Source organism: Peromyscus maniculatus, chromosome 11 (assembly GCF_049852395.1).
Source record: "Peromyscus maniculatus bairdii isolate BWxNUB_F1_BW_parent chromosome 11, HU_Pman_BW_mat_3.1, whole genome shotgun sequence".
In the NCBI taxonomy this organism is placed as follows: domain Eukaryota; kingdom Metazoa; phylum Chordata; class Mammalia; order Rodentia; family Cricetidae; genus Peromyscus; species Peromyscus maniculatus.
In genome coordinates, this window is record NC_134862.1 from 38,016,391 (window position 1) to 38,043,961 (window position 27,571).

The following is a 27,571-nucleotide window of genomic DNA, read 5'->3' on the forward strand; positions in this document are numbered from 1 at the left end:
TGGGATTAAAGGCCACCACCACCTGGCTTCTTCAGCTCCTTTTTAAAAAATGACATTTATTCATTCATTCATTCATTCATTCATTTGTTTAGTGTGTGTGTGCACGGGTGCACATGCAAACATGTGGAGATCAGCAGACAACTTAACAGCAGTCCGTTTTTTCTTCCCATTGTGTGAGTCCATAGTGTAAACGTTGATGGCAGGTCCTTTGACTCACTGAGCACCTCACAGCAGACATCTCATGAAGTTCTTTAACTACGTTCTGTGATTAGCTTTCCTTACATCAGGATATGATCTGGGACAGAAGACTGGATTACGGCTTTGGTTCATAGTTCTTTTCTTTGATTCAGAGAGAGATTAAGAAGGAAATTGAAAGGAGAAAAACTGGAAAGGAAATGTTGGATTATAAAAGAAGACAAGAAGAGGAATTAACAAAAAGAATGTTAGAGGAAAGAAGCCGAGAAAAGGCAGAGGACAGAGCGGCTCGAGAGCGCATCAAGCAGCAGATCGCACTGGTGAGCTTCCCCGTGTCTCCGGTGGTTCATCTGGAGACTCTGGAGCCAGGAGAAGTCCTGACCTTCCTTCTCTAACTGAACCTGCTGAGTGCTGGCCTTACTTACCCAAGGGAGCCACTGGCATTGCAGTTTATTTTAAATGCTTGCCTCTCTGACATTTGTGATACTGTTTCTTCATGCTTTTCAGTCATTACCAACAGTGCACACAATAGCACATTTTAGTAATATCATCTGGGCTTCCCTTTTTAAAGGAATTATATATTGAATTGAAATAGTTAAGAACACATTAATAGATAATTATTTTAGTTTTGAACATTTTTCTTTTTTTTCCCATGTAGCTACTCCTCAAAAAATGTTTGTAAAATTTTTCTCTTAAGATTTATTTATTTCACGCCGGGCAGTGGTGGTGCACGCCTTTAATCCCAGCACTCGGGAGGCAGAGCCAGGTGGATCTCTCTGAGTTCGAGGCCAGCCTGGTCTACAAAGCGAGTTCCAGGAAAGGCGCAAAGCTACACAGAGAAACCCTGTCTCGAAAAACCGGAAGAAAAAAAAAAGATTTATTTATTTCACATCTATGAGTATTCTGCCTGCATGAATACATGTATAACAGTTGTGTGCCTGGTGCCCTCAGAGGCCAGAAGAGGGTGTTGGAGCCTTTGGGATGGCTGTTAAGTCACCACGTCGGTGCTGGGAATTGAACCTATACAAGAGTGCTATACAAGAGGGACAGGTTCTCTAAACCACTGAGCCATCTCTACCACCCAACCCTATCAAAAATTGCGCATGTGCGTGTGTGCGTGCCTGTGTGTAATGACATATTTGGAGGTCAGAGGACAACTTTGTAGAGTCAGTTCTCACCTTCAACCTTTATATGGTTTCTGGAACTCAAGGTTGGTTTCTGGAACAACTCAAGGTCACCGGGCTCATGCAGCAATTGCTTTTACCCTTGAATCCATTTCACTAGCTCAAGATTGGGTGTTTTGTTTTGTTAGGTTTTGTTGTTATGTTTGTTTGTTTTTTATGTATTTGTGTGTTTAATTATATGCAGGTATGTGTATCTGATGTGGACATATGCATGAGAGTGTAGATATTCTCAGAAACCAGAGGTGTCAAATCCCCTGGAACTGGAGTTACAGATGGTTGTGAGCTTCCTTACATGTGTGTTAGGAGCTGAAGTCAGGTCCTTTGGAAGAGCAGCAAGTGCTCTTAACCACCGAGCCATCTCTCTGGCCACCCAAAACCCTTTTAAAGTTATTTTCTCCATGTTACTTTATGTTTTGAGACAGTGTCTCACAGTACAGCCCTGGCTGCACTGGAATGTGATACTTCGACCAGGCAGGCTACAAACTCACAGAGATCTGCCAAGTGCTGGGGTTAAAGGCATGCACTACCCCACCCTCTTAGTTACTAAGAATTTCTAAGAAAATGCAGCTTTAAAAGATTCTCTAGCTGGGCATGGTGGTGCATGCCTTTAATCCTGGCACTCAGGAGACATGGAGATGGAGCTCATGAGTCACAGGCCAGTCAGACCCAAACAGTGAAACCCTGTTACTTGGTAGTCTATAAAAGCATTGTTTTTGAGAGAGAGAGACTTTTGAAAAGATGTAGGCACAACTCAAAGTCTAGAATGGTTTTGCAGCAGCTGCTTTTCTTTTTTAAATTATTTTTGTGTATAAACGTTTTGCATATGTGTATGTGTGTACACCACATGCATGCAAGTGCTCACAGAGGCCAGAAGAGGGTTTTGGGTCCCCTGGGACTGGAGTTACAGGGGTTTGTGAGCCGCCAGATGCTGGAACCTATGTCCTCTGGAAGAGCAGTCAGTGCTGAACCACCGAGCCATAACAAGTGCTTTTTAAATTAAGCTATTGTATACACCTCTGAATATTGTTTATTCGTGTGGTCATTCGACAAACATCCATTAAACATCAACCTTGTATCAGACTTTGTTCCTGGCTATGGAGCCAGCTCATCTTTTTTTTGTAATAACAACTCAAATTCTTTTTTTGTTTTTGTTTTTCGAGACGGGGTTTCTCTATGTAGCTTTGCGCCTTTCCTGGAACTCGCTTTGTAGACCAGGCTGGCCTCGAACTCACAGAGATCCGCCTGCCTCTGCCTCCCGAGTGCTGGGATTAAAGGCGTGTGCCACCACCGCCAGGCACAACTCAGATTCTTGACAGTTGCCTAAATGAAGAAAATAAACAAACTCCAGTCTTCAGTGTGTGAGGTTTGCCTATGCACTTAGGAAGGCCATGAATTTATGTTTGCTCCTTGTGTTTAGAAATGGGTAGGTGCTGACAGTGAGAAGTGTGTGTCTAACGGTGTCTCATTGACTTGGAAGGACCGTGCAGAAAGAGCTGCCCGCTTTGCAAAGACAAAGGAAGTCGAGGCTGCCAAAGCTGCTGCCTTGCTGGCCAAACAGGCCGAAGCGGACGTCAAGAGGGAGGCTTCTGCTCGAGACAGAAGGTAGTACTGCTTTATAAATGTCACCCTCAAATAGCCAGGCGTTTGGGGGCTGTTTATTTATGTATTTTTATTTTTTATTTTCCACAGAATCTCCCTATGTTGCCCTGCTAACCTAAAACTCATTATGTAGCCCAGGCTGGCCTTGAACTCACAGAGATCTACCTGCCTTTGCCTCCAAACTGCTGGGTGTAAAGGTGTGGGCACCAAGCCCAGCTCTTGGTTAGGATTTATGTATATTTTGATATTTGATAATTGCTAACTTTCATAACCAAATATTATGACTGGGTGTGGTGGTATACACCTTTAATCCCAGGACTCGGGAGACAGGCTGATCTCTGAGTTTGAGGCTAGCCTGATCTACATAGTGAGTTCCAGGCCTGCCAAGGCTACATGGTGAGACCCGGTCTGAGAAAAATACTTTTTTAAAATTTTGATTTCTCAGAAGGGCTAGAGAAATGGCACAGAGGAGGGCCTGAGTTCAGTTCCTAACACCCACATCAGGCAGCTTAAAACCACCCGTTATTGCTCCAGAGGATCTAAGACTCACTTCCGACTTCTAAGGCACCTGTACTTGTATACAGTCACACAGACACGTGCACACACACACACACACACACACACACACACACACAAACACACACAAACACACAAACACACAAACACATAAATAAAAATACAATAAATCTCAAAAAATAAATAGAATCAAAATTTCTTAGATATTGCAATAAATATTTGATAAATTTAACAAAAGTATAAGTCTTATACAATAAAAAGTAAAAAGATGCCAGGCGGTGGTGGCACATGCCTTTAATCCCAGCACTCGGGAGGCAGAGCCAGACAGGTGGATCTCTGAGTTTGAGGCCAGCCTGGGCTACAGAGTGAGATCCAGGATAGGCACCAACTACACAAAGAAAACCCTGTCTCAAAAGTCCAAAACAAACACAAAAAACAAAAAACAAATGTTTGTGAGGAGTTAGAGCATTTGGAGCCTCTCTACATTATCAATGGGTTATAAAATGGTGTGGCCATTTTAGAACATTTGGTAATTCCTCAGAATATTAAACATGGAGTTACCAAGTAGCCCAGCACTCACTCTTAGATATATGTCCAAGAGGATTGTCTTGGTTAGGGTTACATTGCTGTGGTGAAACACCATGACTGAAGCAACTTGGGAAGGAAAGAGTTTGTTTGGCTCACACTTCCATATCACCGTTCATCATCAAAGGAAGTCAGGACAGGAAATCAAACGGGGCAGGAACCTAAGCAGAGCCATGAGGGGTGCTACTTACTGGCTTGCTTCCCATGACCACCTCAGCCTGCTATCTTTTTTTTTTTTTTTTTGGGTGGCACACATCTTTTTTATTATTATTATTCATTTTACATACCAACCACAGATCCCCCCTCTCATCCCTCCTCCCACTCCCTCCACCCCCGCCTCCCCCCACCCCTCCTCCCCTCCTCCAACAGGGTAAGTTCTCCCATGGGAGGACAGCTAAGCCTGGTATATTCAGGTGAGGCAGGACCAAGCCCCTCCCCGCTGCATCAGGGGTCAGCAAAGTGTCCAGAAAGCTGGCTCATGCACCAGGGATAGATCCTGATCCCACTGCCAGGGGCCCCTCAAGCAGACCCAGCTACACAGCTGTCTCCTGTATGCAGAGGGTCTAGTCTGGTCCCATCAGGTTCCTCAGCTGTCAGTCTAAAGTTCATGAGGTCATTTGAGCTTGGTTCAGTTGTCTCTGTAGGTTTCCCCATCATGATCTTGATGCCCTTTGCTCATAGAATCCCTCTTCCCTCTGTTCCACTGGACTCCTGGAACTCAGCCTGACGCTTGGCTGTGGATCTCTGCATCTGCTTCTGTCAGTTACTGGATGAAGGCTCTCTTGGTCCAATAGGAGCTGGTGGAGTCTGTGTCTCAGGAAACAGCTTTGGTCCCTTCAGCCTGCTTTCTTAAAGAGTTCAGTACCACCTGCCCAGAGATGGCACCACCACAATGGACTGGCTCTTCCTTCATTGGTCACTAATTAAGAAAATGCCTTACAGGGCTGGAGAGATGGCTCAGCGGTTAAGAGCACTGGCTATTCTTCCAGAGGTCCTGAGTTCAGTTCCCAGCAACCACATGGTGGCTCACAACCATCTGTAATGAGATCTGGTGCCCTCTTCTGGCCTGCAGGTATACATGCAGGCAAACGCTGTATACATAATAAATAAATAAATCTTAAAAAAAAAAAGAAAGAAAATGCCTTACAGCCAGATCTTTTTTATTATTATTATTATTATTAATTTTTTAAAATTTATTTTACATGCCAACCAGTGTCCCCTTCTCCTCCCATTCCCTTCCCTACCACCTTTCTGCCCGTCCCCCCCAATCCACTCCTCAGAAAGGGTACGGCCGCCCATAGTAGTCAACAACGAATGACGTATCAATTGAACAGGACCAAGCTCCTCCCCGCTGCATCCAGGCTGAGCGAGGCATCCCACCATAAGGAATAGGTTCCAAAAAGCCAGCTCGTGCCAGGGACAGATCCTGGTCCCGCTGCTAGGGGCCTACAGACAGACCAAGCTACACAAGTTACAGCCAGATCTTATGGAGACATTTTTCTCAATTGAGGCTCCCTCCTCTTTGATGACTGTAGCTGGTATCAAGTTGACATAAAGCCAGCCAATGCAAGGACTAAAAGTATGTCCACACAAAAACCTGTATGTAAATGCTCATGTTATTCAAACAGGCCAAAATGTGATCATAGATTTTGTCAGTTTAAGATGAGATTCAGCAATAAAAGAATCCAGAACTGATACAGCATTATGTTTTCAAAAGTCAGTGGGCCGGGCGGTGGTGGCGCACGCCTTTAATCCCAGCACTTGGGAGGCAGAGCCAGGTGGATCTCTGTGAGTTCGAGGCCAGCCTGGGCTACCAAGTTAGCTCCAGGAAAGGCGCAAAGCTACACAGAGAAACCCTGTCTCAAAAAAAAAAAAAAAAAAAAAAAAAAAAAAAAAAAAAAAAAAAAAAAGTCAGTGCTCTATGAAAGATCACATATAATATGATTCTTTTAGATGAGAGGTTACAACTAGGCAAATCAGTTAATGGCTGCTAGGGCCTGGGAGATAAATGGGAGTGATTATTAATAGGCTCAGGGTTACTTTGGGAAGTGATGAAATAGTCTAGTTAGTGTGATAGCTACATGGTTCTGTTTATTGTTTTGTTTTTGTGGTTTAAAAAAACTTTCTTCAACATTTGTTTGGGACCTGGAAGGGGGGTTGTGTGTGTACCATGGTGTCCATATGAATGTAAAACAACAGCTTTCAGGAATTAGTTCTCCACTTCCTCCATGGAGGTAAGCGCTTAGGGATTGAGCTTACATCATCTCTCCAGGCCCTTGTGTTGTTTTTGAGACATGGTTTCCTTGGGTATGTAGCCCAGGCTTGCCTCTAACTTTGGATCCTCCTGTTTTAGCCTCTCAAGTGATAGGATTACAGGTTGACAGGCTTTAGCATGGCAAGAGCCATCATGCCTGCCTCAAAAAGGACATGTCTACTCTCAGCTGAATTGAAGGAGAAAGAAAGAGGGAGGGAGGGTGGGAGCAGGACACCATGTGCATGCATGGAGGTCAGGTGACCGCTTAGGGGAGTCAGTCTCTCCTTCCCGGTGTCCTGACCTGTCTCACAGCCCTTTGTCTGGTGGTCAACGACGCTGCTTGAGAATCTGCAGTTGAAGGTGCTGACTTCAGCTTGACTTTTTCCTAGCACTGTTGCAAGAATTCAGTTCCGGTTGCCCGATGGTTCTTCCTTTACAAATCAGTTTCCTTCCGATGCTCCGTTAGAAGAAGCAAGGCAGTTTGCCGCACAGGTGAGTTTATAACGACAGATGTGTGGGTTATTAAAATCTTTCAGGACAAGTTCCCAAGCAGAAAAATGGCTCAGGAAAATTCTATTACTGCACTTAATTAACAAGAGGAATTATTGGAGGACCTGTCTGTCCTGGAAAGGAGGTGGTTTCTCTTGTTTTCTGATGGTTGATTAGAGTCTGGCCAGGACAGCCCAGGACAGCGAGACCCAGGACAGGCTCCAAAACTACACAGAAAAACTCTGTCTTGAAAAAAAACCAAAACAACAACAACAAAAAAGTACATGAACCCAATGGATGTGTACTTGACTACATATTACATTCATAAGAAGAATTGACCTATTATTAAAATGTAATTTTAATGACTGAAATGCTATGGTGTGCATTTGGAAAACTAAGCTCATGACTCACCAACACACACTTGGATTGTTATCATATTTCTTATCAAAAATTTGCAATGGCTCGGCATACACACTGAGATCATGTCTCCAAATACATTAAAAAAAAACCCACAATGCCATTTTCGCCTTAATACATAGGCAAACCCATTTCGGCATATTCTACAGATACCGTTTTTTCCTATTTTATTTTTATTTCTGACTATTGTGTCCCAGAAAAGCCAAATGCTAGTGAAGACCCAGCTGCTGCTAGGCTTAAAGGCACAGCTGCCACTTTGTGGCGTGTTTTGAGTACTGTGGGGGTGGGGGGGGAGGCATGTGCACACCACAGCACATGTGGGGGTCAGAGGACAGCTGGAGAAGTCAGTTCTCCCCCTGGGGACCTGACTCGTTTGTCAGGCCCGGCAGCAGGGACTTTGAACAGTGAGCCATCTAGCTGTCCACAGAGGAGAGCTCTTTACCCACACAGCCTCCATTTACCCGCAGCGAGACAGTGGTCATATTTTAGATGTTAAAAGCTTTTAAACCATTTGGATTTGGTATGTCTCAACTACTTTTCCCCCCCTCCGGAGCTGAGGACCAAACCCAGGGCCTTGTGCTTGCTAGGCAAGCTCTCTACCACCGAGCTAAAAACCCAACCCCTCAACTACTTCTTAAAACAATTTTTTTGCTAAGTGATTTTTGAATTTATGTCTAATTGTACTTTATAAATTAAGGCGATTTTAGCAGTCATTTTAGACTCCCAAATGCTGCATAGTGTTAGTAGCTTACTTTTTAAAGGCACCTTTTCTAAGGTTTCACGTTCACTTCTCTGTTCCAGACTGTTGGCAACACCTATGGTAACTTTTCTCTAGCAACCATGTTTCCCAGGAGGGAGTTCACCAAAGAAGACTATAAGAGGAAGCTGCTGGACCTGGAGCTGGCCCCCAGTGCCTCCGTGGTGCTGCTGCCGGTAAGCCCCAGCCCTGGGCTTGGTCGCTCTACAGTTGACAGGAGAGAAGGCCGTGGGTAACGAAAACACAAAGTAGCCAAATTGGATCCGTTTACAGTGCCATTTATTCTGTCTCATAAATCTGTGGTGCTAATGTTTTGTGAGCCTTTGAATTTTCAACTGTTGAGTACGCAAAAAAAAAAAAAAAGTGAACAGAGGGAAACAAATATTGAATTGTTTTCTCTGTGGACTGTTAGCCTATGACTCTACTGTCTACCATATTAAAAATATGTGTATAACATAAAAAAACAAACATTGAATTCTTCAAGTATAGCTTGCTTTTTTTTTTGTTTTTTGTTTTGAAACAGGGTCTTATTGTGTCTGAGAGCTCACTGTGTAGACTAGACTGGCCTTGAACTCAAAGAGGTCTTCCTGCCTCTGCCTCTGAGTGCCAGGACTAAAGGGGTGTGCCATCACACCCAATGAGTGTAGCACTTTGATCCCTCATGGAGAAAAGAGGCTCAGAAAGCTAAGATGTTGCCAGGGTCCGACCTGAAGTGCCAGCCGAGTCTTTGTCCTGGTCAGTACAGTTTTCCTGCTCTAAACTAGAGGGGCCTCACCCTTGGAGCAGCCCTGCGAGCAGAATGGTTTCATGGTGTTCACTGGATTTGAAATCTTAATCTTTGTTTTTTTTTTAAGCCTTTCTCTTCTAGGTAGTGAGACTTTTATTATCAAAGTTGTTAATTTTCTTGCCAAAGTTGACTTTTCTTAAAAACAGTTGGTTCAGGGCTAGAGAGATGGCTCAGCAATTAGAGAAGGTGCTGCTCTCCTGGAGGACACAAGTTCAGTTCCCTGCACACACACAGCAGCTCACAGCTGTCCAGGTCCAAAGGCTCTGACGTCCTCTCCTGGTCACCCTGGCCACCAGACACACGTAGTACACATATATAGGCAAAACATTAATCCACATAAAAGAAGACTAAATCTTTCCTTTTTTTTTTTGAGTTGATTCAGCCCAGTGTGTGGCACACCTCCTTAATTCTAACACATGGGAGTTAGAAACAGGTGGATCTCTCTGTGAGTTGAAGGCCAGCCTGGTTCACATAGTAAGTTACACTCTGAGAGCTTGTCTCGGGACATAAATAAGGGCTGGAGAGCTGGCTCAGCAGTTAAGAGCACTGACTGTACTTGCAGAGGGCCTGGGTTCAGTTTCTAGCATCCACATGGTGGCTCCCAACTGTCTGTAACTCCAGTTGCAGGGGATCCCATGCCCTTTTCTTACCTTTGTGGGCTCATGTACACACATGATGCACATATGTACATTCAGGCACACATATACACATAAAATTAATTGCTTTTTAAAAAGTAAAATTAGCCAGGTGTGATGGTGCATGCCTTTAATCCCAGTAGTTGGGTGGTAGAGGCAGAGGCAGGCAGATCTTTATGAGTTCAAGGCCAGTCTGGTCTACAGAGTGAGTTCCAGACCCATCTCGAAAAATAGAAAGAAACAAAGACAGACAGACAGACAGCTCTGGGAGTCCCCACAAGTTCGTGGGCACATGGAAAGTAGTAAAAGATGATCATTTTTACTCCCTTGCATTGAGACAAAGTCAGTAGAGTCTCATTTCCAGATAAAAGAAGCATCTAAGTGTGATTCAGTTGTACTGATGTAGTCCTTACTTGCTTGTTTACCTTTAATTTTTTCCTTTCTAGGCAGGACGGCCAGCCACATCCATTGTCCACTCTTCCAGTAGAGACCTTTGGACGTTACTGGGGACGGTGCTTTATCCATTCCTGGCCATATGGAGACTGATTAGCAATTTTTTATTTAGTAATCCTCCTGCACAGAGGTCAGCAAGAGCCACACCCACAGAGCCTTCCAACCCTGCGTCATCCACCAAGTCAGAGAAAAGGTATGTGTTCTGGTCTTCTCTGTTGGTCAAATACCCAGGTCATGTCCAGTAGGCCTCTTGCTCCTTGCTAGAAAAAAGTTGCTAAAAAATCTGCTTTGCCTCTTTTTTCCCCAGTCAGTGAGCTCTGTCTATTCCGTCATTACTAATACAGTGTTTCTTCCCAGTCTGTACTCTCTTTGTGGCTAGCCATGTAGCCATGTTTTGTTGTTGTCCATCTGTTTTTAAGATAGGTCTCTCTCTGTTGCCCTGGCTGGCCTGGAACTTGTTATGTAGGTCAGGTTGACATCACACTCACAGCCTGGTGTCTTCCTCCCTTCTCTGTTTCCCAAGTGCTAGGATTAAAGGTCTGTGCCACCACACCTGGCCGCCTTGCTAGCCATGTTTTGCATAAAACAATGCCACTAGTTGCTTAGTCTTGCATCATTTCTTTACAGGAATTTAGTCTGAGCTTTCTTTAATCTACTGGCTGATTTCCTTGTCTGCGTCACTCAGAAGAAAATCACACTGAAAAACTAAATACTCCCTTGAATATGGCCAGACTTGTCAGGGTCCATAGTAATCTCTGGCACTTGAGAACCTGGTGGGCAGGCAGGTGGAGGGTGGGGATTATGAATCTGAGTCCTTTCTAGGCTACACAGTGAAACCCTGAGCAAAACGGGAAATGAAAAACAAGAAGAAGAAAAATGATGCCCTGAGACTGACTTAACCTTACTTTGGCCTTAATTGATTGCAGAGCGGAGATCTGGTTGTACAGACAGCACTGGTAGCTGTAGCCTGTACTCTGACGCGTGATCTAAATGGGTTAACAGGAAGTGTTGTCCAGAAGAGGAGGGGGCCACCATCCGACAGTGCTTATTCTCATTAAACACGCTCTGTTAGCGCTGGTCTTGCAGGGGTGAGGTGTTTTGAGAAGTTCAGGCTGGCCTCTTCACTGTCTGTGACCTTGAACTCCTGATCCTCTTGCCTCCATTTCCCTAGTACTAGGGTACAGTTACTCACTACACTCCCACTTCTCTTGGGCCTATGGTAGACATTGTATCAGCCCTGGAAGCCACTACTCTGCTGTCTGGAGACACCTAGTCCAGTGTTTCACTGATTGTGTGATTGGTGATGTGTGTGAATACTGGGATTAACTGATATGGCCTATATCTTGAGTGTTAGGCCACAAGATCAATAACATCCTTAGTCTTGCTGAAGAGTAGGTGGAAATGTTTAATTCTGTGATTACTATAGTATGGAATAGGATGCCAAGGGAACCATTCAGACTTTTCTCAAGTGAGGGAAAGGGACTTGAATTTGAGGCAGAGGAGAGAGTGAATGTGTCTGTGAAAGGGTAAGGCTTCGTGTTCCACTATTTTTTCATTTTCTGTTGTTAATAAAATTCTTTAAACTTGCTGGGTGGTAGTGGCAGCATTGCATGCCTTTAATCCCAGCACTTGGGAGGAAGAGGCAGTCAGATCTCTGTGAGTTCAAGTCCACCCTGGTCTACAGAGAGAATTCCAGGACAGCTGAGGCTACAGAGAGATCCTGTCTACAAAAACAAACAAATAATTGTTTAAATTTAGACTCTTTCCTTCCTGTTTCCAGATAGGAAGTCTTATTTGTTCTTGGTTGTAAGTCACTGTAAAGGTTTTGAAAGGATTGCAAATGACTGGCCATTTCTAGGAGTTAAGGTACAGCCGGAGCTTTGTATAGCCTCTAGGGTGGTCTGTAAGTTATATCTTAGTATGTGTGTCCGCTTGTATGAGGTTTTGAAATCTAGCTAGCAAATGATCATGTTCTGAGGTTTAGTAAGTCATCAGGAAAATGGACATGATTTGACTGGTTGACTTACAGAACTGAGGAGATTAAATTAGTAAAGGCTAATAAAATCAATTATTGCAGGAAGAGATACAAATATTGCCCATAGACTTCATTGTTGAGCTAAAAACAAAATACGGTTGCCGGTCCCAGTCCTCTATCAGCAGAAGTGTGAAGAAAAAGCTTCGTGTTGTCTGGTTGTGTCACCTCCCCTTTCCTCCTCTGCCATACCAGGGAACCAGTCCGAAAAAGAGTGCTGGAGAAGCGTGGGGAGGACTTTAAAAAGGAAGGGAAGATATACAGGCTGAGGACTCCAGACGATGGCGAAGATGAGAACAACACTTGGAACGGGAACTCCACGCAGCAGATGTAGATCGCCGCGCACAGGGGGACAGTCTTCACTGCTTCCCCAGGAGGCCACTCCAGCTTCTGCTGGACCAGTGGGGCTGCTTATGTTTTCAGACCATGGGTACACTCTTTATTTCTGCTTAGAGGTTATGAGTTCAAGTTGTTTAACCTGAAAAAGTCAAAATAGGAACTAGCTGGATGCTAGGTCCTTGTATAGGGTAACCAGCTGCTCGCTCAGCCATCTACCAGTTCCTGCTCAAACTTTCCAGCCCAGTGTTTCATTTAGAATACTTTTTGCTGCAAGACTTCTAAGCCACACAAAGTAATTGGTGTGTCACTGGGTATCTGACCCTAGAGCTCTTCCACTAGCTATCAGGCGATAATGATGGTTAGCATTTCTCTTTGCACTCATCAGCTGCAAACAAAATCTTGTAGTTTTGATCTTACTTAAACCTTGAATAAAAAATTTTTTCCAAAAATGAGAATAATTTTATTTTTGCTGTAAGCATCTTTCTGTTGTCCAGGGCTGTATCAAGGTCACTTTTGTCTGACTTTCTCTCTCCCAGCGCTGCCCTGAAGATGTCAGCAAAAAACTGGCTATGCTTCCTTTAAAATAGAGAGTTCAGGGATTCTGGATCTTCCGGACACCAGGTCCCACGTGTCCTAGGTCACTGAGGCATTTGTTGTTTTATGATCTGTTCTCATCGATGCCAAACAGATGAGGATGGATAGTCTGCAGCCTCGTGTGCACACTCACGTTTGTGCTGAAGTTTCCCATTCAGCAATCACACTTCAGGACCCAAGGGTAGGACTAGGGAAGAGCAGACACACCTTCCTTCACTGCGGTTCTTCCTGAGTTCGGAAGACATTCTCTAACTTCCTGCTTCTTCCTCTAAAAGTCGTGATGGGTGAGACCTGACGACCGCATGTCAGAGAAGACCGCCGCATCTGTGAGAGGAGGAAGGACTTTGTCCAACCCTGTGGGATAGCAGGCTTGTGGGACGGTGTGCTGGCCGGAAGCAGGAGCTGCTGAGCTGCTGGGGACAACAGAACCCTTCTGAAAACATGCCCAGAAACTTCAAATGTCTCATGCTTTGACACAGTAACTTTTTCTAAGTAGTGATCATCATTGCAAAAGTTTAGCTATGTCTAGACCTAATTACTAGTTTAACTTAAAAACTGGAAACAACTAAATGCTCTCTGTGGATGTAATTTCTGTTGAGAAACGGTACATACTAATCCAGCACTTGCCATATTACTGAATGCCTGCTGTGTGTTAGTGAAAAACAAGAAAGGTAGGAGACCTAGCGTAGGATAGGATGAGTCCCACTTTGTGAGTAAGTTTTGTGTGAGTTAACGAGTATGTAAAGAAAGAAGAAAACATTGTTAATGGATGGCTGTATGTCTTAGTTCTTTGTACTCTTGAATTTTCCCAGTCTTCTGCATTGATCATATTTACATTATTTAAAGAGAGTTTTGCTCACACTTAAAATCCCAGCACTTAGTGCTCAGAGGCAGTCTATGAGTTTAAGGGCCAGCCTGGTCTACATAGCAAGTTCAGGCCAGCCAAGGCTACAAGATAAAAGCCTTGTCTCAAAAACAACAACAAAAATGTGAGTTTTCAAAAATTTCTAGTAACTGACTCATTTAAAATCCAGTCTTCTAAAATGCAGCCAGCTAGGGTGGTGTCTCATGCTGTAATCCGAGCACTTGGGAGGAGGAGGAGGCAGGAGTACCAAGTTTATCCTCAGGTACAGGTTCAAGTCCAACCTAGGCTGAATAAGATCCTGTCTCCACAATAGCGAGGCAATATATGATTTTTTTAAAAAAAATACTTGTCAAGTGGGTATGAATCCTGGAAAAACATTAAGTACCTCAAGTCAGTTTGTCTTGAAGAAGATTAAATACAAATCTTAAAATGTACATAATTCATGTTTTGGTAGAGGGTTCCTCTTTAGCTTTATCTCTTTAAAAAGTCCACATGGTTCAAAAGCTCCAAAATAGAGAAAATGGTGTCTCTCTCCTGGCATTGGACCCCACTACCATTCCCCAGAGGTAACCTCTATTAATAATTTCTAATGTAATTTTCAGAAAAATTTTATGCATATAAGCAAATATGTAATCTTTATTTTTAAATAAATGGGATCATATTGTATGTACTACCCTGCATCTTTCTCCTTCCTTACAGTTTCGAAGATCTTGACCTGTCCACACACAGCTGGCTGCCTCAGTCTTACTCCTGTCTGGAGCAGTTTGCTGAATGCAAGGACCCAACTGATTACCATTGGTTCTCTTCCATGGGTATTAAAAATTACTTGGTTTGAGGCAGACAGTGATGGCACATGTTTTTAATCCCAGCACTTGGGAGGCAGGGGCAGGCAGATCTCTGAGTTCCAGGACAGCCAGGGCTACACAGTGTAACCCTGTCTCCAAAAATGGAAGGGAAAAAAAGTTTCTTGGTTAGGCCAGATGTGGTAACACAAGATTTTGATCCCAGCCTGGAGGCAAAAACAAGAGGATCTCTGTTTGAAGCCAGGCTGTTCTACACAGTGAGTTCCAGGCTGACTTAGGTTACACAGTGAGACGCTATCTCTAAAACAAAACAAAAATGGCCTGTTTGGTTTTTGTGTACAAACACCCTGAGGGGAGCTGTATTCTGACTGAGGAAGTGGACCCATGGGACATGGTTTGTTACCTTAAATGATATTTGCGGTTTAGATTATGAAGGATGCCAGATGTTCTCTGAGGCTGTAGGAACTGACGTACTCTCCCATCAGTGTGAGACTGGACCCCTCGCCATCTGTGCATCCCTCATCCTTGTCAACACCGTAGATGGAGGTAATGTTGAATTTATGTGCACTGTTCAGCTGGAACGAACGTGGACTTTGGGAGGGGGCGTTGAGACAGGTCTCAGCGCAGACTCACTAGACCGGGCTGGCTGTGGATCACAGCGATCTGTCTTCCTCTGCCCCTGAGGGCTGGGGTTGAAGGTTGCAGCATGACTAGTGAGGTGGTCTTTCCGTGCTCCTGGCAGTGCTGACCTGTTTTGAAACTGTCCTCCAGTTTTACTTCTATATTTTTCCTACTAATTTGTAAAAACTCTGTGCACGTAAGAAAACCCTTTACCAGCATATGCTGTGAATATTTTGTCCTTTAATCTTTTTTATTCTTCAAGATTTATTTTTTATGTACATATGGGTATGTGCACACCAGAGCCAGAAGAGTCTGAGAACCCATGGACCTGAGGTTACAGGCTAGAAACTGAACAAAACTCAGATCCTCTGCAAGAGCAACAAGCACTCTTAAATATTAAGCAGTCTTCCAGCCTCCTTAAAACCGTTTTTTGTTACAGTTAGGGCAGGAAGGAAGGGGGTCAGAGATAATATGTGGGAATCAGTTCTTCCCCGAACGCGTCCTGGGAACAAGCTCAGGTCGTAAGACTTGAGACTGCTGAGCAATCTCAAGGGCCTGCTTTATTTTTTGTACACGGTCAGATAGTGTGTTTCTTTTTTTTAAATTTATTTTTATTTTATGTGCATTGGTGTTTTGCCTGCATGTATGTCTGTCTGAGGGTCCCCTGGAACTGGAGTTACAGACAGTTGTGAGCTGCCATGTGGGTGCTGGGAATTGAACCCAGTTCCTTTGGAAGAGCAGTCAGTGCTCTTAACCACTGAGCCATCTCTCCAGCCCCGACAGTGTGTTTCTTTTTATCCTCTAGGTCTTCGGTCTCACAGATATCTTTCCGTTTCAAAACCTAAGTCTGAGTTTCATATTCTAATATTCTTTGCATGTGGTGGGGGTGTGAAACAGGATTTTTCTGTATAGCCCCAGCTGTCCTGGAACTCTAGACCAGGCTGGCATCAAACTCAAAGATCTAGCAGCCTCTACCTCCCAAATACTGGGATTAAAGGTGTGCGCCACCACCCCCTGGCTATCCTAATATTCTTAGTGTTTATGTTTTAAAGACTTATTTTTACTTCATGTGTATGAATGTTTTGCTTAAATGTATATAAACATACTACTTGCTGCCTGGTGCTTGCAGAAGCCAGAGGATGGTGTCATATCCCCTGGAACTGAAGTTAGGGATAATTGTAGGCCATCATGGTCCACAGAACTGAACCCAGAACCTCTGCAAGAGCAGCAAGTGCTCTTAACTGCTGAGCCATCTCTCTAACTCCAGCTGCTAACATTTGATCATGAATCTTTCTGTTCAAGAAATGCCCAGTACCCAGTTTTGTGGTTTTTCGTGACAGGGTTTCTCTGTGTAGCTTTGCGCCTTTCCTGGAACTCACTCTGTAGACCAGGCTGGCCTCGAACTCACAGAGATCCGCCTGCCTCTGCCTCCCGAGTGCTGGGATTAAAGGCGTGCGCCACCAATGCCCGGCTCAGTACCCAGTTTTGGAAGCACCCACATTTAGGGTATTGTAGTGCATGTTTGTAATCCCTGTATTCTCAAGCACGGGCCTAATTAAAAGCTAACCCAAAATCCAAGGCTAGCTTTTTCTGCATAGAGTGCCAAGGGCAGCCAAGGGTAGCAAGTGATGCCCTCTTTCAAAAGACACAAAACCAGACTCCCTTTGCTCCCTTTGGCAGCTTTTCCTATCAAAAGAAAAAGGATGTGCGCTCACTAAAAGTTCCTGACTGCCAAGCTAGTCCTAGAACCTTTGGATAGGGTTGTTGTTTTTTAAGACAATCTATATGGATGGGTGTTTTGCCTACATGTTTGTGTACCACATGAATACAGTGCCCACAGAAGCCAGAAGGGAGCACTGGATCCCTAGAACTCGAGTTACAGACAGTTGTTAGCTGCGGTATGGCTGCTGAGACTCAAACCCTCTGGAAGAGCAGTCAGAGCTCTTAACTGCTGAGCCACGTCTCCAGTCCCTGGGTAGGAAGTTTCTATGGAAATACTGCAGGTTAGGATGCCTGTAAGAAGCAGAACTGCAGACATAGTCACGCTTACTTATTTTTAAGTTTTATTGTTGTGGGTGTGGGTATTTTTCCAGCACGTGTGTCTGTGCATCACGTATGCCTGGTTTCCAGGGAGGCCAGAAGAGGACGTTGGATCCTCTGGCTGGAGTTACCAACAGTGCCACCTGCCACATGGGCACTGGGAATCAAACTCAGGTCGTCCTCTGGAAGAGCGGTGGGTGCTCTTAATTGCTGAACCTTCTCTCTAGCCACATAATAATCTTTTTAAATTAGCCAGAAACTGGGGGTGAGGGGCTAGGAATTGAACCTTTGAATCGGATAGGCAAGTGTTTTGCCACCATGCTATGTCCCTGACCTCTGTTGCCCCCATCTCCTGCTCCCTCTCACCCCGAAGCAGGGTTTCACGACGTGGTTGGGGCTGGCCTCAAACTGGAGTGCCTCCTGAGTGCAGGATTATAGGCAGACATGGGCTATCATGGCTAGACCTGCGCTTTATGTTTACTTATTTAGTTAGGAATCTACCATCACACCTTGAAATGAACGCAGAGAACCGCTAGACAGTTTGGTCTCTGCATTTCCACAGGGGTACTTGGCAGGTCTCAGAGTCCACAGGAGAATTCCCAGTGCTGAAGATGCTTTCATTTCAAGTGAGAACGTGAAAAGCTTCAAGATGGAAATCGTCTCCCACAGTGCAGGAAGCCTTGACGAGGAGGTCCACTGTGGGCAGGAGTCGTCTGTGCCCACAGGCTACCTGTCCAAAGAAACTGGGCATCTCTGCACAAGTGAGGAGGTGGAGACTGTTAGAAGGAGGAAACTGGACTCAGGTTGTGTTGGCTTGGCTGTGTTTCCCGTTGCTTGGAGCGCTTGCAGTATTTGTATAACAGAAAGGCCAAGCTACAGACCCCAAGTAGCAGAAGGGCGAAGAGTACGTACAACGCTGTCTGTGCTTCTGTGATGCCCAGCATCAGCCCCAGGAAGGGCACTTCCGTCTTCACAGGGCTGGCAGTCGGTCCAGCATCTAGGAGAGGACAATGGGGGGCTCAGGCTCTGGCACTGTTAGCTACCACTCTGCAAGGGTCTCGATGATCCCTGCAGTCCAGAGGCTGCATAGTACCCCCCACCCCCCACTCCACCCCCGAAACACACACAGCAAAAGCAAGCTCACTCAACACTGTGTATCATCATGGGTCTCCCTCGCTGTTGTGTTTTTTATTAAGATTTTTATTATGTGTACAGAAGAGGGTGCCAGATCTCATTACACATGGTTGTGAGCCACCATGTGGGTGCTGGGAATTGAACTCAGGACCTCTGGAAGAGCAGCCAGTGCTCTTAACCTCTGAGCCATCTCTCCAGCCCCATGTTGTGCTTTTTTTAATGAATTTGTTTATTCTTATTTTCTGTTCCCTGTTTTACCTGCATGGATGTCTGTGTGAAGGTGTCAGAAGCCCTGGAACTGGAGTTACAGACAGTTGTGAACTGCCTTCCGGGTGCTGGGAGCTGAACCGGGTCCTCTGAAGAGCGGTGCTCTCAACCGCTGAGCTGTCTCTCAGCCCATTGTGTTGTGTTGTGTTTTATGATTGTGTGCGTGTGCATACCATGATGCCCATGGAGAGGCAGAGGACAACTTCAGGAGTTCTCTGTTCCCCTTCCTGTTCCTAGTATTGTACTCGGCCACAGCGTTTGACCGACTGAGCCACAGCCATCTCATTGTGCCCCACCCCACCCCACATACCCTTTCCCCTGAGACTGGTCTCACGTAGCCCAGACAGGCCTCAAGCTAGCTAGGTAGCCATGGATGACCTTGAACTTCAAATTCTGCCGCCTCCACCTCCTAGGTACTCAGCTTACAGGGCTATGCTAGCTACTGTACCCTGTTGGTGTGGTGCTGGGTAACTGAGCCCTATCACCTTGGGCATGCTGGGTGAGCTCTCGATCAACTAAGGCGCATCCTTAGCCCCGTTTCAAGCATCACTCTGGGCAACTAAACTGCAGCCTGAATCGGCTAACGGTCTTTTATTGTCATGGCCATTTATAGTTTATAGTCACCCAGTAAGTAACAGCCCCAGTGTTTAGACAACCTTTTAACTTGACCTAGTAACTGCCTGGCAGCCTCTGCCCTTCTCAAGGAAGGGCCACAGTGCCTTAGAGGTAGGACTGGAGGAATCTAGATCTCCTTCCTACAGTAGGGCCCAGTCCCGGGGGAGACAGGCTCTGTGGAGTCTCTGTAGGCTCCTGGAGCTCGTGCTAATGAGTGAAGGGGACAGAAAGGCAGAAGGCGGTGGGAAGGTCAGCTCCCCCTCCCTCCCAGAGCCACCTCACCCTCTGGTTGGTGGAGACAAGGATGAGGTCCTTGTGCAGGGTCAGGAAAGCCATTGCAGCGGACAACAGAGGCGTAGAACTTGGCCGATGCCTTGGGGATCCTTGGCAGAGACGGGTCAGAGCGGTTCACATAGTGCACCCCGAACCTCTCTGCGAAGCCTGTAGCCCACTCGAAGTTGTCCATCACGCTCCACACCGTGTATCCCCGGAGGTCCACCTTATCCTGCACAGTGGCTGAAACACAGGCCTGCTATGAACACGTCACATCAAGACACCTGTGTGCCAGGCCTCCGGAAGCCGGGCTCGTAGTTGCCCCCACTGTCCTGCTCTGCAGAGTGAGTTCCATCTCTGAGGCCCCTTCCTGAGAGCCAGCAGGTCCTCTCTAGTGGACACGCAGGGCCGTCGGTATCTCTAAAAAGGCTCGCTTCTGAATGGAACTTGGATAGCCTGAGCTGATCTCCCAGCTTCTGTAGCTCAGAGGACTGGTCTGAGTCAGGACTTGGAAATACTCCCACCCATGGAGAGGCAGGGGTGTGCAGAACTAAAGATCTGAGCTGTGATAGGGCCTCCGGTCCATTTCCTAGGCTGTAGTGGGGCCGGGGTTTACATATATATCACACACACACAGTTTGTAGCTATGTGTTCACGTGAGGGCTATGTGTGGGTGCATGTAGAGGCCAGATGGGAGCCTCAGCTGCTGTCCACCTTGTTCTTTGAGACAAGTAGGCCAGGCTGGGCAACCAGAGCCCCATTCTCTAGCACCCACCACCATGCCTAGCTTTGCACACGGTGGCTGGGATTGCACTCGGCTCTCAGGGTTGTACACCGAGACTTCACCAACTGCTACTTTCCCGGTCCTTTTGCCTTGGAAACAAAAGGCCCTGGAGGCGGCCACCAGACAACCCTGGCTGTGCAGAGAGGCCCAAGAGCAAGAAAGACCACAGGCTGCAGAGGACCCAGGTCGGAGCTAAGGTCAGCCAGCTCAGGCAGTGGCTTCTATCTGCTGGGGGTGGCCAAGTCCAGGAAGGAAAAAAAACCTCAGGTTCTAGCCTCCAACAAATGCTCCAGCTCCTTCGAGCAAAGGGCCTTCTCATGACTGTCCTGAGGGTGCCAGACTGCCCTCCTACAGACCCGGGTGCTCCAGCAGGAAAGGGCGCTCCTGGGCCCGGCAGGGTGGAGGCGGGCGCTCTCACCTTTGAGGGCTTCGTTGATGTAGCTGCGGAGGTAATAGACCCTGTCGGTGTCGTTGAGTTCTGGGTCCCCCCGTCTGGAGACTCCATTCTCTGTGACATAAATTAGAGGGTTGTTGTATTCCTCCTTCAGCCAGTTCAAGATCCTCCGGAAGCCAAAAGGGGTCACCTTCAGCCAGAAGGAGCCGGACTCTGGCCAAGAGCTGTCTGCAATGGAGGCGACTCCCCTGCAAGTTCACAAAGTGAAGATGAGGTCTTGCTTACAAGCCCCAGGGGGTGGTCTCCGCTGTGGCACCTAACCTTCCGGGGTCCTGTGTCCTGCTGAAATGTCAGTGCTACCTTCAGAGAATGGTCCCCAAGTCCTACGTCCAGTTAATGACCCCCATTCTGGAGGTCCTCATCTGTGTAGTGATGGGCATCAGATGATGACCACCCCAAATGTCCACATCCCTGGCCCTTCTGGAATGATGGAAGAGGAAGGGGAAGAGTTCATGGTGTGGAATGCCGGCTGGGGGAAGACGCAAAGCTCAAGTATCTGACGAGCCCTGTGTTTCCGTAGACAAAGACTTCTCCATCCCCAGATTCTTCGCGGTTCTGGACTCCACTTAGCTGAACTGACTGTCGCGTCTCATAGGCTCTGGTGGAGGTTTCTGGGGAAACAGTCTCAGAACTGCAGGGCTCTAACGGAGCAAGCAGAGGGGTCTGACTCTCTGGTTCCAAGTAGGGGTGGCCGACACAAGGCTTGTTTGTAAAGAAAGAACCAGAAAGATGCTTGGTGCGGATTCAAAAGAAGGGCTGGAGAGGTGTCTCCGTAAAGTGCCTGCCTTATAAGCACGAGTCCATGTTTTTAAAAAGGGGGAGGCTGGGCATGGCCGTTCCTGCCTGTAACCCCAGTGCTGGGAAGGTGGAGACAGGAGGATTGCTCCGCACACACCAACATTCACATACCCAAAAGGTACAGAAAGATTATGTGTATACATACAACCCTTGCTGTTTAAATACATAAATTGCAACTAAGAAAATAACAATGACAAATAATAATGAAAACCATAGATGGTGTCCTCTAGATCACTTCTGAAGTCATCCGTGCAGGAATTTCTCACTGTCATTCCCAGTGTTCCCGCCCTGAGCATGCACTATTTACATAGCGCACGTGTAGCAGGGTGGCCTGTTATTGACACAGACACCAAGGGCGTGTGGGGAGCGGACGGCAGTTCAGTGTGGGATGCCTGTCACTTGCCATCAAGTGCCATCAAGCAAACCCCGGTGTCCATACATACCGTGAGGTACGTTCTGAGGCCAAGCAGACCTGAGGCCAAGCTGGGCAAAGGGCACTTTCTGCCTCAGGTGCCCCACCGGTCACCTTACCTGTCGGCATCGAAGGAAGAGATGGCCGCAGGGTAGTTGAGGTTGTAGGCCAGCACGGTGGTGTAGTGGTTGAACCCGAAAAAGTCAAAGGTGCCATTGATCCTCTTCTTCTCAGCCTCGGTAAATTCCGGGAGCCTGGGAGGAGGGAGCCGTTAGGGGAAGAAGCGTCAGGAAGAATCGCACTTTGCAGAGAGACTGTCCAGACAGGGCGGGGAGCACTCAGGGGAGCACTCGGAACTCCGGGCACTCGGCTGGGACTAGAACAGCTCCCTGGAAAGGCAGGCCCTTCAGGAGGTGCTCCTGCTGCTGCCACATCCCTTCTCCACAGAGCCACTCGGCCGCTGGCCTCACTGCCCTGTGTAAGCCTCCCGCAGGCTGTCCCCACCCCGCCCCATTTTCTTCAGACATTCTGACTTCTGCCATGTATGACAGACTTGAGAACCAAGAGCGTGTCTGAGGTAACTGCCTTTGAACTCTGTTTTTATGCTCGTAAACTCAGTCTTCGTCACCTGCCTCCCCCCGGCTCGCCCTCTGACCCTGCGCTTTCCCGGGCTGGCTTTACTCAGGTGCCCTCCATGTCTGTCCTCACTAACGGGAGTTTGGAGAACTGAATGTTGGATATGAGGACTTTTCCACTCTGGCTGTTTCACTGGACTGGTGTTCTCAACCCTTCTGTCTCTGGAGAGAGCTGTATCAGCTCCTCAGCTGGTGGCCTCAAGGCCGAGGCCCCATCTGGCTTCCATGTGGCCCAGGCTCTCCTGCAGCAGGCTCCTCTCCACTCTGCTGCATACAATCTGCTCATTCTTACTCTGTCTGTACCGTAACCCGACACACAGCAGCTTCTGCTCCCCCACATTCTTGTTCTGAAGGCCTGGCTCCACCAGTGCCCTGCCTCGGCTGTGAAATCCCCAGGCCTACCAGCCTCCCAGGTCTCTTTGGAGTTTCTTTCTCCTGAAGGAACTGAGAAATAGAATCCCATGCCGCCTCTCTTCCCTGCTGGCCTGTCACAGCTGGAGGAGCCCGACTCGCCTAGGGCCCCTACCCGCTTACTCCTGACCCAAGTGTACAGCGGCTGCCCAGCAAAGCCGTGTGCAGGGACCAGAATGCGCACTTGCACACTGGTACATCAGACACATTGGCATTGCCTGGCCCAGCAGGACCTTGCCCGGCAGGCTGGGTGTGTGTACAAGGCATAAACCAGAATTTCCATTATCCCAAGAAGGGAGAGACGGCAGATTTGGGCGGAAAGACTCAAGGGCTATTAGGAGTGTACACCCGCTGGATCCCTTCATCCTCCACTGGTCACATGAGCTAGTGTAGAGTTTGTGGGTCTGTCCCCATACAGCCAGGGACTATCTTTTTGTGCCTTTCCACATGCCACACCTCCAGTGCCAGCTGGTTTTGGAGGCAGGCAGCTGTTGTAGAATATTATTTTAACTAGGCAAAGAAGTGTTACATGTGTTTATGCTGCACTTGTTTAATTACGCAAAGCTATGTTACTTTGTCTGCTTAAAGCACTGATTGGTCTAATAAAAAGCTGAGCAGCCAATAGCTGGGCAGAGAAAGGAGAGATGGGGCTGCCAGGCAGAGAGAATAAATAGGAGGAAGGCCGGGCGGTGGTGGCGCACACCTTTAATCCTCGGAGGCAGAGGCAGGCGGATCTTTGTGAGTTCAAGGCCAGCCTGGTCTACAGAGCAAGATCCAGGAAAGGCACAAAGCTACACAGAGAAACCCTGTCTCGAAAAACCAAAATAAATAAATAAATAAATAAATAAATAAATAAATAAATAAATAGGAGGAGGAATCTAGGCTCAAAGAGAAGGAGAGGGAATGAGAGAAGGAGAAGGAGGGAGACGCCCAGGGCAAGCCAGGCAGACGCCAGCCAGACACAGAGAAGCCGTGAAAGTAAGATAGATAGACAGAAGGAAGAAAGGCAATAAGCCCCGAGGCAAAGGGCAGATGAACAGGGTGATTTAAGTTAAAAGAGCTAGCCAGAGACATGCCTAAGCTGGGCTGAGCATTCAAAACTAAAAAGTCTGTATGTCGGGATTTGGGAGCTGGTTGGTGGCCCAAAAGAAAGAGCCTGGTACAGGCAGCCTTGTTCTGAACATCACTTAGGTGGTGGAGCACTCTTGCCCTGGCCTTTAGTCCTCATCCTTAGTAATAAAAGCAGCTGTGGAAGCCACAGAGCAGGGACGCAGGGACGCTGCTGCACACCACTGCCCTCTGCTGGCCAAATGATGAAACGCGTGTGCCCGACAGTCCCCAGGCAAGAGCTTTCTGGTGATAAACCAGAGGAGGTGAACTGGGAACGTGTCCTCGGAGTGAGGCAATGGGTTGCTTAGGACCAGGCACTCCGGGGACTGTTCCCGTGGCTATCCTGGAGAACAACAACAACAATAGCAACTGTTTCATCAGGAGCCTTCCTGTGCCAGGCTCTGAGCCTAGTTTTGCTTTGTTTTAATTAAAAAAACTTGTTTCTCAGGCTGGAGAGATGGCTCAGAGGTTAAGAGCACTGGCTGCTCTTCCAGAGGACCTGGGTTCAATTCCCAGCACCCACATGGTGGCTCACAGCCATCTAGAATGAGATCTGATGCCCTCTCCTGGCCTGCAGTCATACATGCTGTATATATAATAAAATAAAATCTTTAAAAAAGAAAAAAAAATGTTTCTTATACAGAAATCTGTCTTCCCCTCCTCCAGCTCTACACAGATCCTCCCCACCTCCCTGCTCCCCCAACTTTGTTCTCTCTCTTTCAAAAACAAAGAGCAAAACACACACCAGTCAAACCCACCCATGGATCACTGGCTCGCTCAACTCTCAGGAGAAAAGCGTCTTCTCGCAGTAGACGGGAATTCACGGAGACTCCCAACTGGACAGCGCAGAGTGAGCGTCCTAATGGGGTGTCTTCTCAAACCCTCCCTCCCCTTGAGGACCTATGCGCAGAAGAGGAGGTGGGAAGACTGTGGGAGTCAGAGGTGACAGGGGACTCCAAGGACAGCGGCTTCCAGACAGACTGAGCTGAGTCTCACACGCTATCTTCCTAGCAGAGACCCAAGCCCTAGGCACGGTGCCCTCCTGGCGCTGACCCTCACACTGCCACTCACTGCCATGGACACACACAGCTTTTACCTCGATTTGCTGAGGCCCGCCGCCAGGCTCCTCTCCAGGATCCGCGTCTTCATCACCTCCGGGTAATCTCCGTTACTGAAGATGGGGTGTGCAAACCAGCCTCCCATAAACTGTGTGGAGGGGTAAATCTCTGTTGAAACTGACATGGGAGAGGCATCTCCCCCTGTCAGGGGTCTTCATTGAACATGTGTGCTTCTTGCTGGCATCTGTCTACTATACTAGACTTCGGGAGGGTAGACGCACACCCTTGTTTGGAGACTTAGAAAATCGGGGACACTAACGAGTTCCTCAGGATATAAGGAACTCTTGGCACCCGGAGGTAATGGCTACAGTCTGGCTCTACAGCCTCCTGTAGTCAAAGTGTGGAGGACATTGCTTCATTCCCATGTAGCCAGGGATGCCGTAAACTCCCCGTCCTCCTGTTTCAGTCTCCGGAGCGCTAGGATCACAGGCACGGATCACCACAACCGGCCTTATGCCGAGGACAGAGCCGCAGGCTCCGTGCACGCTGAGCCAGAACCCGACCAAACGAGTCGCCTCCCCAGCCCTGTGCTAACAGTTGTTAAAAATCATCCTCAGAGGTGGCGGCGGCGGCCGCGCGGTGTGTGCGTCTGTGGGTGGGATGTGGAGGGGGGGCGGGTGCCACAGTGCACACACGGAGGTCAGAAGGCAGCTCTGGGGAGTCTCTTCTCGCCTCCGTCCTTTTTTTAAGCATTTATTTATTTGTAATTTATGAACATTGGTGCTTTGCCTGCGTGTGTGTCTGTGTGAGGGTGATCCCCGGAACAGGAGTTACAGACAGTGTGAGCCGCCGTGTGGTTGCTGGGAATTGATCCAGACAGTGCTCTTAACGGCTGGGCCATCGCTCCGGCCCCCTCCTTCCTTTGTTAGGCTGTGACCAGCAGTGTAGGGAGCAGTGCCGGGCCTGAAGGAGATCCCTGGAAACACACAGGGATGGCAGCAGAAAACACCATCCTCTGAGGCTAGAGTTCAAGTCACCAGGCTTGTAGTGGCAAGTGCCTTCACCTACCTGGCCATCCTGCCAGCCCACAGACAATATTTTAAGACTTAAAATTTAGTCCCAGGGTCTGGAGAGATGGCTCAGAGGTTAGGAGCACTGGCTGCTCTTCCAGAGGTCCTGAGTTCAGTTCCCAGCAACCACATGGTGGCTCACAACCATCTGTAATGAGATCTGGTGCCCTCTTCTGGCCTGCAGGGATACATGCAGGCAGAACACTGTATACATAATAAATAAATCTAAAACAAAACAAAAATAACAACACCAAAAAACAAAACAAAAACAAAAAAACCTCAGTCCCTGGCTGGAGAGGAGGTTCAGTTTTCAAATGCACTTGCTGCTCTCCAGAGGACCCGAGTTTGGTTCCCAGTACCCTGGTCATGTTGCTCACAACCATTCCTGGATATCTGATTCCCTCTTCTGGACTCCACAGACTCCTGCATTCACAGGCACACATACACATAATTAAAAATAAATTCGGTGGTGGTGGTGGCGGTGGGGCACACCTTTGACCCCATTGCTCTGGAGGGAAAGGCAGGTGGATCTCTGAGTTCCAGGCCAGCCTGGCCTACAAATTGAGTTCCAGCACAGCCAGGGCTACACAGAGAAACCCTGTCTCCAAAAAACAAACAGATAAAATCTTTAAAAACAAAACAAAACAAAAACCCCAGTCTCTTATAACTCGTCCCCTTTGTCACAGCAAACCTCTGAGTAAGAAACATCTAGTTCACAGATGAAAAATTGGAAGACCAGAAAAGTTAAGCAATTCCCCTCAAGCTCACAAAATCAAGTAAGAGCAAAACTGGGCTTAGATCTAAAACATTTGATTCCTGGTCTCCACAGTCGGGGAGAAGATAGCCAAGGAGAGAGAGCTCCCCGAGGACAGACCTGGACATATCTCCTGGCGGCCTCCACGTCCTCCTGCTTGGAGGGGTCCCTGGGCTCGGCCCAGTCACTGCTGATGGTGATGGAGATCACGCCTCCCTGGCTGCCTCGGTATTTGTCGTTGTAGAGATGCCAAGCCTCCGCGTGAGCCTTTATTAGGTTGTGGCCAGCAGCGTAGGGAGCCGTGCCGGGCCGGAAGGAGATCCCTGGAAACACACAGGGATGTCAGCAGGAAACACCATGCTCTCTGTGCATGGAAGGAAGGATCTGACACCTGGGAGACTGCCGTTCCAACTCCAGCTCTCCCTCCTACTGGATGGCAGACCGGAAGTCGGCCTTACAGCGTCTTTCCCAGGAGAACAGGCAGCGAAGAGTGCTTGTAAGAAGGGAACAGGAGCCGGGCGGCGGCGCTCGCCTTTAATTCCCCGCACTCGGGAGGCAGAGCCAGGCGGATCTCTGTGAGTTCGAGGCCAGCCCGGTCTACAGAGCGAGATCCAGGACAGGCACCAAAACT

General features: G+C 47.6%; 2 protein-coding genes across 2 annotated transcripts in view; one reads left to right on the forward strand and one right to left on the reverse strand.

The window, feature by feature from the left end:
* Ubxn4 (UBX domain protein 4) overlaps positions 1-14,372 on the forward strand; it is a 32,537-nt gene extending 18,165 nt beyond the window's left edge. Inside the window, exons 8-13 of the mRNA XM_042258052.2 lie at positions 351-515; positions 2,857-2,981; positions 6,723-6,825; positions 8,041-8,172; positions 9,865-10,064; positions 12,099-14,372. Coding sequence (XP_042113986.2) covers positions 351-515; positions 2,857-2,981; positions 6,723-6,825; positions 8,041-8,172; positions 9,865-10,064; positions 12,099-12,237 — 864 coding nt within the window. The 3' untranslated portion in view covers positions 12,238-14,372. The remainder of the gene's footprint in view (positions 1-350; positions 516-2,856; positions 2,982-6,722; positions 6,826-8,040; positions 8,173-9,864; positions 10,065-12,098) is intronic.
* A 2,793-nt stretch (positions 14,373-17,165) lies between these two features.
* Lct (lactase) overlaps positions 17,166-27,571 on the reverse strand; it is a 41,155-nt gene continuing 30,749 nt past the window's right edge. Inside the window, exons 12-17 of the mRNA XM_076547296.1 lie at positions 27,061-27,263; positions 25,155-25,264; positions 22,022-22,156; positions 20,657-20,880; positions 19,464-19,697; positions 17,166-18,162 (exon numbers count right to left, since the gene is read on the reverse strand). Of these exons, the coding sequence (XP_076403411.1) occupies positions 17,945-18,162; positions 19,464-19,697; positions 20,657-20,880; positions 22,022-22,156; positions 25,155-25,264; positions 27,061-27,263 (1,124 nt within the window). The 3' untranslated portion in view covers positions 17,166-17,944. The remainder of the gene's footprint in view (positions 18,163-19,463; positions 19,698-20,656; positions 20,881-22,021; positions 22,157-25,154; positions 25,265-27,060; positions 27,264-27,571) is intronic.